This window comes from Amphichorda felina (assembly GCF_050947745.1).
Source record: "Amphichorda felina strain 45539 chromosome Unknown scaffold_2, whole genome shotgun sequence".
In the NCBI taxonomy this organism is placed as follows: domain Eukaryota; kingdom Fungi; phylum Ascomycota; class Sordariomycetes; order Hypocreales; family Bionectriaceae; genus Amphichorda; species Amphichorda felina.
In genome coordinates, this window is record NW_028145048.1 from 912038 (window position 1) to 924758 (window position 12721).

Here is a 12721-nt window from a genome sequence, read left to right on the forward strand (position 1 = left end):
AGATCATTATTATGAAGAGCAATGGAAATGGTCAAGAGCGGTTTCTTAACAGGGGAGATCAGGCGCACTATACCAATGTATCATTGCGGCACTTGTACTTGTAAGATACGCACATGGCAATGTTTTTATGGCATTTGGGGCATTGCCCAGGCGCAGGGTAGTTTGATTTTCAAGGAAAGAGAAAACGGGCATGTGTTGAATTCACACTGGAGTTGTCCTTTGCCCGATGAGAGCCGTATAAAAGTCTACTCAGGGAATACTGCTCGGTGGACTACGTACGTGACTTGATTATAAGATTGTGGCTATTAGCCTTCATACGGAAACGTAACCTCGCATAACTTGCGTGGCCGTCCCAGCCAAGCTGACCTTGTCGATTTTGGCATCCTTGGTGGTAACCTCGACCAGAATATTGCTCTCCCTGCCCATCTCAACACCCTGATCGATCTTATACTTGACTGTGCGGTCCTCTTTGGAGCCATCATGGAGACTGAAATACGACGACAGAGCGCAGGCAGCACTTCCGGTGGCCGGGTCCTCGAAGGACAGGGTCATGCGGGAGCGGATGCTGACCACGTCGCGCTCGGGGCTCCCAAGGCGGACATAGTAGTAGCGGCCGATGATGCCATCCTCCCTCCACCCATCGTCGAGCAGGGCGTCAGCGCGGAAGACGGCCGGAGAGGTGGTGACACGGGAGAGCAGGTCCAGGCTAGGCAGCTCGACGAGGGCAAATGACATGCCCCTAACGATGCTAAAGATGGGAGCGGCCAGCTCGGCGGCGCGGATGGCGGGGACGGCACTGAGGTCGCCGGGGAGGACGGTGTCGGGGGGCAGGTCGCCGAGGCGGCGAGCGTGCAGGTGGGTGTTGTGGGGGATGGCAGCCTGGACGAAGCCCGCTCGGGGCTGCTGGATACTGATGGGGCCAGCCTTGGTGACGAGGGTAGTGATGCCCTGGGACAACAGGTGGATGGCGGTGCCGATGGTGGGGTGCCCGGCAAAGGGGAGCTCGGCGTCGGTGACAAAGATGTCAATGTGGCGGCGGTTGGGGTCGGAGCTGTTTGAGCCGTTGTCGTCGGCGTCCGGGCGACACTCGTGGACAAAGACGGTCTCGGAGAGGTTGAACTCGCGGGCGATGCGCTGCTTCTGGTCCTGTGTGGGGTAGGGAGAGGTGCCCTTGGGGATGGTGACGACGGCGAGCGGGTTGCCCCGGTAGCGCTCCGTGGTGAAGACGTCAAGCGTCACAAAGGGAAGCTCCAGCGCCATGGTGATACGTACTACGTAGTGCGGTGGTGTTCGATGGTTGAGGAGGGACCGACAAAGTAGTTAGTGGTGGTGCTGGTGCTCTTGGTGAGGAGCCAATATAAGATGGGGTAAATGGAGTCCAGGCGCCGTGACGGCGTAATTCTTCCGACCTCATGCATGTCTGACTCGACTAAGTTGAGGCTTGCATTCATAGAGCTAGCAGCTAATAGAAGGGGTTTGGAACAGGATTTTGCCAGCGACAAGGCGGAATTCCATTAAGGGGTGCGTAGACGTGCCTATACCTTTATATTATGGTGATGATGCTGACATACCTACTTACTATGGCGATATCAGAAAACAGCACGGATAGTAGGGGATACAGTTTATGCAGAGACTTGGTGGAGCCCCAATGGCTAACTTCACTCTTCAGAGGCCTCTGCTAACGAGTTCATATCAGCTTTGTAGGCTGAGTCGAAGGAAGTAGTATATAGTCGCCCACATGCAATAATACATAGTTGTCTTTGAAAGCATTGATCATAAGTACAAGTATCCGTATGGATAGGCAGACGATCACGAGCGCCCATGCCTAGAAATGAAAACTCCATGCTACGGACGCGACTACTACGAGTACTACTAGTATAAGTAGTACTACTAGTAAACTAGCAAGTCGTTGAGAATGCGACACAGCCAGGTGGCAACTACCCCTAGTTGTCTCGCTTGTCTCGCGTGTCCCGGTTGGGAATGGATGATGAGCCTAACAGGGTTGCCAAGGTTACGTAGGTAATGTGCGACAATAGGCATTTTAGCTCCGAGCCGAACGCGAGGGATAGGAGAGATCAGCGTCTAGCGATTGATCATCAACCGTATTTGATGTAATGGACCCAGATGGACGCATAGGTTAGTACTAGTATCCGCTCAGGCCCTGAACCCCAGCTTCCCCATGGCCAGCGCCGTTATGTCATTCCCCTTGGCTAGAAGCACTGCCCAGGTTCGTGTCTCAAAGTGATCGAGGGGGACGAGTGTGACATGCATGCGTCTCCAAGCTCGAGCCTTGAGGTGGGAGGCAGGTAGTAGAGTCCGGGGGGGGAGACGGGCTGTATGTACGAGTTAGGAATGGGACGGGGTTGAGGAGAGTTTGGCTAGAGGCAGGTAGCTCTAAGCACCTAGGGAGGCGTGACGATACGCCCTAGCGACGGGAACTGAGCTGCGCTGCCTCGAGTTAATACAACTGCAGCGTCGAGGGTGTAAATGCAGCCGCCCCATCCCCAGGGCAAGCTGCAGATGTTGCTGTCGAGGCTGGGGAGAGTCATGGTAAGCAAACAAATTCAGAACCTGGGGCCAGCAGCAAAAATCAATGTAAAGTGAGTGGTTGAGCGGCTACGCTGGGCAAGGCCAGCCGTAAGGGATGGCACATCACTCCCCCAATGAGACTCGCCGAGAGTGCAAGACGACGCATGCGACAGAAGGTGCGACTGCAACTGCAGCCGGGGGCAGCTGCGGCGCCTGCAACCTGCCGTGCGGAGAGCCTCAGGGCGGTGAGGGTCCGGCCCAATGAGGTGACGGAATTCACTCGGAATTCATTAGATGGACGCTGCAAAAAGAATGAATGCGACAAATCGCCACGGCGACGGCGACTGCTTTATCCGTACCTCTACGATGTACGGATACTATGTATTACTTCATACCAACGACGCCAGAGGCTCTCCGCACCCGGTCGGTAAGACGTCGAGGCGACGGGTCCGGAACCCTCCAGGCGCCGCGTGCGCGACTCGCTGACTTCAGAGCGCATGCAAAAAAGAAACAAGGCAGCCAAGCCCAGCAGGCCAGCCAACCCAGTCCCAGGCACCCGCCAGGCCGCCACCCAGCCGCACGGCTTGATGCAGAAGTCAAGGACGCAGCACTGTCGCACGGATCTCTTCCACCGTACGGCCGTACGGATGGTTGCTTTTGGACCTCGTCAGTTCTGCACTATTATTTCCCTCGTGGCTCCCTAGCTTTGTTATTGTTATTCTCTCAAAAGTCGCCGCTTTGCCGTCATTCCTGGTGCAGTGGGGCCGCTCATTTGCGGCAATCAGACTGACTAGAGGATCCCCTAATGGGGCAATGGAGCCTCTCGGAGCCTTGGTAGCGACACAGGGTAACCACAGGGTCCCGGCCTATTCCCTGGAATGAGACTCCCTTGCCAGGTGGTGACGCTGCATCGGGAGTGCAGGAAGGGAAGGGCCCAACGAGGGTGGGTGGTCGCCGCCCCACTGACGTTAAACACCCCCACTTCGGCAACCATGCACTAGTCCCCCAGCCAATGGGATCTTCGGGAATGGTGCAAGAAAAAAAAAAGTTCAATGCTCTCGTGCTTTCCTGCTCGCTCGCCTGAGCTCTTGCCTGACATCCCCGGCCCCAATACCTAAACCCCTACCGCCCTCCCTTTAGACCGCCAACAGCCTCCCCGTCTGTTGCCCCCCGACTGCTCCCGAATCATCGCCAGTCGCTCTTCCCTCCATCTCCCTCCCTCCATCCCCATCCATCTATCAAGTTCGAGCGCTGTTAGGAAACCTCTCGTCCCTGATATCCGTCCCCTCGAGTCTCTGTACATAGCACCCAGCAACGAACCGCCGGCCTCGTCCCTACCCGAGGTTCCATGGAAACCGTCGCGAGTCACTAGGCGACCCGAGACACCCACCATTATTTGTTCCCCATCATCACACGTCGTGATTACACACATTGCATTCGCACAAGATGCCTTACAACACGCGTCGCAAATCTCTGTCCTTACCCAGCCTGGGTATCCACGTCCCCATGACTGCCGCTGCTCGCGCCGCGTCCGCCGCCTCGAGGAGCGCTGGCCGTAACTCGTCTTCGTCGACTTCCTCGGCCTCAGCGCGCAGTTCGGCTTCGCGGTCGCACTCTCCCGACTCCCACCCGAGCAAGCGCCTCAAGCGATCACACGATGCCGACGCCGACCCAGTGGCCATCGAACAGACACCGCCGCCTTCGCCGACTCCTGCGACCAGCGTTGAGATGGGCGATGTCGATGTTGCCCCTAAGAAGGTGGATCTCGAGGGCATTAACGATGACATTGTCGAGGGCGTCATTACACAACTCCAGGTCACTGGTAACAGGCCCCATCTCATCAAGGACCTGGCGACTGTGCTTTCTCAGTCTCTCACCTCTGTACAAAAGTATGTCAACAACTCCGCCTCCCTGTCTTATTTAGTCAAATTCCCTAACCATCCTTCAGCTCCGCCAACCCGTGTGCCATCATCTCCTCTCGTCTAGCCTCATATATGAAGCGCCCCTACTGGAGCGCCCTGGCGCCTTGCCCCCTGGCCAAAGAACTGGAGACCGTACACCCTCGCCGAACATACTACTTCCTCACCACATTCCCCCGCCAACCTCTGCCCGTCTCGGGCTCTGTACAACAACGACCCAATCGGGTTTCCGATATCACACCCTCCGTCTCCTTGACAGATGATTCCGGCTCGGAGGAGCTGGAGGACCGACGCCGGCAACTTAGCCCGTCGCCCGAAATTGATCTGCCGCGTCCCGATTTCTATGACGGCCACGATGAGATGCCCGCTACGCCTTTGGGCCTGGTACCCAAATACCACTCTCGCAACATCGGTGACCTACCCCATGACCTACCTCCTCTGGAAAAGGACGAGCGGGAGTTCACCCAAACGGCGGACATCCTCCAAAAACGCAAATTCAACGAGGCACCTACCTCGTCGGATCTGTTGGATCGTAACGCGGCCGGCGAGTATGGTTTCCGTGATGACTCGTGGTTCGGCGAGAACGCGACCACTGCATTCCTCACGAGTCCTGCCATGAAACCTAGTGTTGCCTCTAGCAGCCGTAAGGAGGACGAGGCTGAGAACTGGCTCAAGCTTAACAAGCTTTACGAGTGGGATCAAGGTGCTGAAAGTATTGAGATTGATGAACTCGATGGTCTCTTGGAGGGGTGTTAATGATGGAGAGAGAATAATGAGTGTTGAGAACTGTTGTAAAAATTGGCGCACCTGGAGTTTGGGGTAGTGCGCCACACGGAAGCATGTGCCACTGGATGGCGATTCTCATTTCAATTTGGTTCTTTCCGGAGCGTCGAATTTCAGGAAGAGATTGTACATATAGAAGAACACTTTCCGCGGAAGTTGGGAAGACTTGGCGAACAGGGAAAGGGGGTAGCCGGAGTTGGTTGGTTTAAGCTGTTACGAGACTGTTACTTGTGAGACTTCACAACAGAGAGAAGACATGCCACTCAAAAACATTTTATCTCTACGTATATGTGGTGCGTATACGGTAAAAGTACAGCCTTGGCGTCATGTCAGCATTTCTCATGGCCCATTCCTGACCCTCAGCTCAACCCAAATCAACGTCCCCATCTGGAGTATGTTGGGCCTCTCAACCTTGACCACCTCGAGTCCCGGCGTCTTATCGGCGGCTTCCTCCACCAGCGCCTCTATGTCCCTATTCCACCAGCACCCGTACTTGTCGAAGTGCTTGTTTGCGTTCCTGTCCAGCAGGCCGTTGACGAGGCCGAGCCAACCCTTGCCGTGCTCCAGCAGGATGATGCGCCCCGTACCAGGCTTGACGACCGAGGCGAGGTTCGACAGGACGGCCACCGGGTCGGACACGGAGCACAGTCCAAACGTCTGGATGACGGTATCGTACTTGGCACCGGCACCGGTCGGCGGTGGAGGCAGCGGCTTGTGCGCGTCCGAATTGACGAGCCGGAGGTGCCCGTCAAGGTAGGAGAGCTGACCGCCGGTGTGGTCGGACATGGTTGAGGCGTGGACGATGGGCGCCGAGGACTTCATAGGCGGGACAGCCTTGACGAGCTTGCGTCGCGCGACATCGAGCATGTCAGCCGAGATATCGAGGCCGGTGAAGGAGGTAATGCCGCTAACAGCTGCGGCGGCGCCCTTGCCCTTGCCCGCAGCCGATGCGCCGCCACCACCACCCTGCGCCGAGGCGGCCGCGGCGCTCAGGAGCTCCCAGTTGTAGTACTCGAGGTTGCGCCCGGACCCCATGGCCAGCTCGAGGACGTTGCCCGCGGCGCGGTCGGCGAGCTTCCGGCGCAGCGAGGTGATGCCCATCCACCACTCGGGCAGGTTGAGCTCCTTGTCGAACTGCTCGGCGTTGTCGCCCGTCAGGGCCGGGGGCCGCCCCGTGGGCGTGGTGTGCTCGCCGCCGCACGAGGAGCATGGTGACGACGACTCCTTGAGCGACGCAGCGGCCGTGCCGAAGATGTAGAAGCCCAGGAAGCCGGCGAGGATGGCGGCGCCGGAGAGCGGGAGCCAGGAGGCGCGCCAGAGGTCGAGGAGGGTCTCGGCCTGCTTGGGGGGAGCTTGGGAGGAGGTCTTGTCGGGGCGGGCGCGGCTGCTGGGGCATCGACTGGGGTCAGCAGATCGCCTCAAAATAGCTGGGGAAGGGAAAGGAGGCATACGGCTTGTACTCAGAGGATACCCGCGGGGGGTGGTGCTGCTGCTTGGGGGCGCCGGACGGTTTGCGCGCGGTTCGCGCCGAGGAGCTTGCGAGGCGCCATTGCAAGCGGGCGAAGCTGGCGATGCCTCTGGTTGAGGAGATCATCGAGGCTGCATTGCGGTTCGGGACCGGGGGTTGGCGTAGAGTGGGCAGCAATGGCTTTGTTCGGGAGTTTGGCCAGAGTTGGGAGGTGCCGCAAATAAAGGGTCCAGCCGGCAACAAAGATGCGTCGAAAAGTTTCGCGATGCGAGCGCGCACGGGCTTCTGCGAGCCGACGGGGCGATTGGGGGCGTGTGCATGGCCCCGATGCGGGAGCGTGGGGCAGCTTCTAAGGTTGCTGCAGGGTCTGAGGCTGCTGCAGCAGCGCAGACTGCAGTGCACTATTATTACTGCAGCACTGCAGCGTCCACAGGGGCTCTCTCTCATGGAATGATGGAATCCAGGGCTGCCTGGTACGGGTCGGGTCGTCAGCGTCAAGCGGGCAGCTTCACTCTTACAACTACCCGGGAGCACCCACTTGACCACGACGGATTGATGGAGATACCACGGTTTGAAAGCAGACTACTTTGGTAACTTCAAGGATCTTTCATTCAATTCTGCAGATTACGAGCTGAGAAGTAAGAACCACCACTACCATGGCTGGCCATGGCGACCTCCAGGAGCTCTTGCGCATGTTCACGGCACGCAAGATCTCCATGATGGCATCCATGAAGCATGTTCAAGCACTCCAAGCCAAGAACCTCAAAACGTATAGGCAGCCCCCCCCCCGAGCGATCAACGAATCCAACTGACATCCATAGCATCGACCAAATCGCAGAAGCACCCCTGACGGATCTGGAATCCGTGCTGAGTGACCCCAAGCTGGCCAAGAGCGTGCATACAGCTTGCAAGTCGCATGTGAAGAAGGGTAAACGGCCAGCCGACGACTCCGCGTCGCCACCCACCAAGAAGCCCAAGTTGGAACCCCACAAGCGAGACCTCGACTATGGATCCATGTCACCCGATGAACTTGAGGCCTCCCTCGCTCTCCCGCTGGTCGAGGATGAGGAGACTATCCGCCAGACCACCTTGGTCACGAACAGGGCACCGCTGGTCCTCGCGTTTGCCGTCGAGCTCTTGCGCTTCACCATGCCAGAGCAACCGCTCAGTAGCCGTCTGAGTCTGGCGCAAGCTGTCGTGAGCGCCAACTCAAAGACCAAAGCCATCAGCCTGGGAATCGAGAAGGCTCCACCAGGGGGAGAAGGTGCTGGCATCTCTGATGCCCAGCCCAAGCTCCGTGTCATGGGGCGTGAAGTCCCCGTCCTCAAACGCGGCGGATACTCATGGTCCGGGGGGATGACACCAGCATCATCCACAGCTTCAAGTGCTACAATCCAGGCATCACCGCAGCCACCCCAGATATGGAGGGCCGGCCAGCGAGTCACGTCCAGATCTTCCACCTTTATCGCCCACGCGGCCCCCCTCTCATCGCCCTCCCTTCGGTCGGAACTGATGAAGACTCTCATGACGCAGAAGCCTGAGCTCGAAACGGCGACACACAATGCATGGGCGGTGCGCACGAGCTACGGCAACTCGCCTTTGGTCCAGGAAGCCTCGTTTGATGATGGAGAGTCGGGGTGTGGCAAGTTTATGCTCGAGCTGATGCGCGCGGCGAATATTACGAACATGGTCGTTGTCCTGACGAGGTGGTATGGCGGGGTGATGCTCGGACCCGATCGCTGGCGCCTAATGCGGGAGTGTATCAACGACGCCCTTTCTGCCCAGCGCCGCACGGCGACGCTTTCCGGCGAGGCAGTGTGGGCACTCGACCCGGGGGATACCAAGCCCGCGTCTTCAACCGTGGGAATGGCCATCCACCGGCCCGAGGGGGCCAGGAACTACCTCCTCCGATCCTTTGCCACGGCCGGCGGAAGCGACGAGAAGAAGAGCACGGCGGCGGCCAACGAGGAGAGGCAGGAGAACCTGGGTTGTCTGCTGGGAGCTTTGCGGCTGCTCTTCGCGAGCTGGGCGGACATTTTGAAGAGCGACGAGCTGGATAGGAGAGCCTGGAGCTGTTACGTGCAGGTGAGACCGGAGGTAGAGTCCGGCCCGGCGGGTTGGGGTGCCAAGGGGACGCTGGATCTGGGCAAGATACTGGATCTTCGACGCAAGAAACCGACTCCCGAGGGGTCAGGGAACAATCAATGACCACATTGTCCGGGAGGGCCTCGTTGGGGTGGGATACTGCCCTTATTAGGAGTGGGTTTCTAGTCCCCATGAACTTCTATCTAGATAGAATCCCTTGAGGCTGTTTACGTGGATAAGTTATTGCTCGACAACTGCCTTAGAGCGCTCTGTGTACCGTTCTAGAGCTCGGGGGTAGCTCAGGGAGAGGGTCGTGGATAGGTTACATTATCCTCTAACGACATGTCTCGGGTATGTTTGGTTGGGTCTCCATATTATTTGCTATATGTAGCTATATAATTCTAATCTGCGCGAGCTTTGCCAATAAGCTCATTAATTCCTTTGTATCCAGTGATCATTAGCAGCTGGAGGCTGGAAGTCGTTGCAGGGTGGCTGATGCCATCGTTGATGGCGGTTTCTTTGGCGGGGTTGTGGCTGCCAAAGCTGGTAACCCCGCCGTAACTTGGTACACCTCTAAACGCGTGGTAACCCCCACACAACCGTGACTTTGTTTCTTTGTCAACAAACTCCATCAGCATCTTTTCTCCGCTCATTCCCGGAACTCGACACACCCGCAGCGTCGCCCAAAACGCCCCTAAAGCACTCACCTTTCGATTGACGTGACGACATCCTCCGAGTCAAACCGCAGACTCCAGAACACCCTCTCGTATAATCGGTTGGAGGCAACATACCTAGCTCGATCCCCGATCGAGCTCGGTCTCATTTTCCAAGACCAGTGCCTGGGTTTCTGAACCCTATCCCGGCATCAATTGCAGGGTCATTTGGATTGAGAACAGCCGTCCGATTTCTGAATCCCATCTGAAATCGAGAGGCCTGCGTTACAATGGACAACTACCAGAAGCTTGAGAAGGTCGGCGAAGGTCAGCATCTTCTGGCTCCTGGTCTTCCCAACTGCTAGGATTTTTGCTTACCTACCTCTTCTAGGAACCTATGGAGTGGTATACAAGGCACGGGACTTGTCCAACGCCGGCGAGATTGTCGCTCTCAAGAAAATTCGACTCGAAACCGAAGATGAGGGTGTTCCTAGCACGGCTATTCGCGAGATCTCCCTTCTGAAGGAGATGAAAGACGAGAACATCGTGCGACTATTCAACATTGTCCACGCCGATGGTCATAAGTTGTATCTCGTCTTCGAATTCCTCGATCTCGATCTGAAGAAATATATGGACGCGCTCCCCGTATCCGATGGCGGCCGCGGGAAGGCACTCCCCGAAGGGACATCATCCACGGTAGCAAATCTGGGGCTGGGGGAATCTGTCGTTCGCAAGTTCTTGATGCAACTCTGTCTCGGGATCCGGTATTGCCATTCGCACCGCGTGTTGCACCGCGATCTCAAGCCCCAGAATCTGCTCATCGACCGCTACGGAAACCTAAAACTGGCCGACTTTGGCCTCGCGAGGGCGTTCGGTGTCCCCCTTAGGACGTACACGCACGAAGTCGTAACGCTATGGTATCGTGCACCCGAAATATTGCTCGGTGGCCGCCAGTATTCTACCGGTGTTGACATGTGGTCCGTTGGTTGCATATTTGCGGAAATGTGCACCCGGAAGCCCCTTTTCCCAGGCGATTCAGAGATTGATCAGATCTTCAAGATATTCCGGTTGGTGGCCGTCCCTATAGTTTATTCCTTCGTGCTCGAGCTAACTGATTTTACTTTCCAGCACTCTCTCCACTCCCAACGAGGAGGTGTGGCCTGGTGTCACTTCGTATCCAGACTACAAGATGACTTTCCCAAAATGGTCTCGCGACTATGATGTCCCTCTCTGCCACAACCTTGATGAAGAAGGGCTCCGGTTGCTAGAGAGCATGGTCGTATACGACCCGGCTGGACGAATCTCTGCCAAGTCGGCGGTAAACCACCCGTACTTTGAAAAGTATCACCAAGAGCAGGAAGATGTGGAAGGGAAGGCCAACAGCCTCCATTAGTAGCACGAGCTATCTTTTCCTACCCTGTGTATTGACCCGCGTCGAATGGCCGGGCATATTCCGACGCGCTGATGTTGACGATGACACCGGCACGGATACGGTTACGGTCTAGCTAGATCGTGAGGACCATCAAGGGGTTTTTGTCAGGCTCCAAGGTCCTGATTTTGGCTTGCTGTATCTGCAACTCTGCAGCTGATATAGACTCATCTCGACAAGCGAGCTGCGGCTAGACGAAAGAACGAGAAGCTGGGGTGATCTGACATGCCCCAGCCTGACGATTGCAGGACAGATTTATGAGAGACAACGAATGATGTTTGTAAACGAGCACTGGGTTGTTGTCTTTGTATGGATGGGATGGTACACTCGGTGACTGGGGTTCGAGGACATACACGATGGGGTTAGATGGAAAGGGAATTACTTGCCTGCGTATCTCCATCCCTTTGATCCTAGCTTCGATCTCGTCGTCAAGTGTAACCCGCTGGACTTGTTTCCCGGCTCGCTCGTGGAGCTTCTATAAATATCCCGTGCCCCGGGGCCTCGGTGATTTGAATCTTCCTCTCAGGCTTCATCCGAGTTCAATCTTGACCCCGAGGGAGCCATAGCTTATGTAAATTGTTGAACCCCAAACCCATAATGTAACGATCAAGGTTCGGTTTTGCATCACGATTCTGCCTTCAGCCTCTGCGAAGCTGGTGACCTCCATCCACTATTGCTACTGGAACACATCTAGTGGACAACTAACTACTCATGATTTACTAAACACGACGAGATGGTATAGTTGATGTCTTGGGAGACTATGTACTGACGGTGCGGGTACCAACAGTCGGGTACCAACAGTAGCAACAATGGGTATGAGAGGCACCATAGGAGGCACTTCATATAACTCTGCGCCAGCCGGTGATCACCCCAACTACTATCAGTACCTAGTAGTCCATACGTACGTTGAACCTGATTATGTTCACCTGTGGAACACACGGCGGATCAAACATCGGCGTTTACACAAGTAGGAAATGGGTTCCCTTTATACTCGTAGCTCTAGGTACTAGGGTAGAGTTTCTTCTAATACTTGGTACACCGTCTCGAGCATACCCAGGTAACTGCCCAATGTAGACGCAAACTTGCCGCGACGAGCGCCTGCTATTTTTAAGTAGAAGTTACGGTACCGTGGACAAACGCGCGCTTGAGCGTTACCCGCTATGTGAGTTTCTACTAACAACCCGAGGGGAAATGAAGGACGCAGCGCGAGACGCTGCCGTGGAGATGGGGCCCCAGAACGCGGTTGATGAAACTGGGCGCTTAACACAAATAGTTGCAAATAAGCGCCCGGAGGCGTGGTCTTGAATGCGGGCGCGTAAGTACTGGGGGCAATTCTGGGGATTTGGGGGTTCGCGTGAATGGTTTCTAATAATGGATTGACACGTTGGTTCGTCAGGCCTGTGTATGGTCTTGTTGATTGTTTGTCCTGCGTAGACGCGGCGTAGCATTGCCTTGCACTGACGTTGTGGAGGTTACGTAGTACTCAATGGGTACTCAGCGTAGTAATTGCAAGCCCAAACACCAACGAAGTACCTACGTACCGATAACTCGGCACATGCCACCGACTTCAATCTATGAAGAGCGTGCAGAGTCGGTAGAAACATCTTGCATCCAGGTGCGAACATTTTTCAAAAATACAACAATGACGACATTTGACCGGTCGATTGCTGTGCCGAGACTTGCAGACGGGCAGTGCAGACCGATCCAAGTGCTGCTCAATTTTTGCCCACCCTCTCGGTTCCATTCTGGGCATGTCGCCGTGCTGGACCCTGGATTCTCTCGTCTCCTGTTGGATCCGACTGTGGGGAAGCGGCCGGTGCCGAATGCGCACCGGGACCGGAGTCGCCGGCAGGGC

At 56.3% G+C, this 12721-nt stretch overlaps 5 protein-coding genes across 5 annotated transcripts; 3 read left to right on the forward strand and 2 right to left on the reverse strand.

The window, feature by feature from the left end:
• Positions 1-312: 312 nt before the first annotated feature.
• On the reverse strand, positions 313-1260 carry ACO1O0_001845 (PhzF family phenazine biosynthesis protein; the record flags this gene model as incomplete). Its single annotated transcript, XM_083191324.1, has 1 exon — positions 313-1260. One exon carries the CDS (start codon positions 1258-1260, stop codon positions 313-315), a length of 948 nt encoding a protein of 315 aa, XP_083052538.1.
• Positions 1261-3975: 2715 nt separating this feature from the next.
• ACO1O0_001846 (uncharacterized protein) lies at positions 3976-5204 on the forward strand (the record flags this gene model as incomplete). The annotated part of the gene is made up of 2 exons (XM_083191325.1): positions 3976-4418; positions 4478-5204. 2 exons carry the CDS (start codon positions 3976-3978, stop codon positions 5202-5204), a joined length of 1170 nt encoding a protein of 389 aa, XP_083052539.1.
• A 366-nt stretch (positions 5205-5570) lies between these two features.
• On the reverse strand, positions 5571-6825 carry ACO1O0_001847 (S-adenosyl-L-methionine-dependent methyltransferase; the record flags this gene model as incomplete). Its single annotated transcript, XM_083191326.1, has 2 exons — positions 5571-6630; positions 6683-6825. The coding sequence occupies 2 exons, from the start codon at positions 6823-6825 to the stop codon at positions 5571-5573; spliced, it is 1203 nt and encodes a 400-aa protein (XP_083052540.1).
• A 530-nt stretch (positions 6826-7355) lies between these two features.
• ACO1O0_001848 (YigZ family protein) lies at positions 7356-8907 on the forward strand (the record flags this gene model as incomplete). Its single annotated transcript, XM_083191327.1, has 2 exons — positions 7356-7468; positions 7521-8907. The coding sequence occupies 2 exons, from the start codon at positions 7356-7358 to the stop codon at positions 8905-8907; spliced, it is 1500 nt and encodes a 499-aa protein (XP_083052541.1).
• Positions 8908-9727: 820 nt separating this feature from the next.
• CDC28_1 (kinase-like domain-containing protein) lies at positions 9728-10830 on the forward strand (the record flags this gene model as incomplete). Its single annotated transcript, XM_083191328.1, has 3 exons — positions 9728-9764; positions 9829-10504; positions 10566-10830. The coding sequence occupies 3 exons, from the start codon at positions 9728-9730 to the stop codon at positions 10828-10830; spliced, it is 978 nt and encodes a 325-aa protein (XP_083052542.1).
• Positions 10831-12721: the final 1891 nt, after the last annotated feature.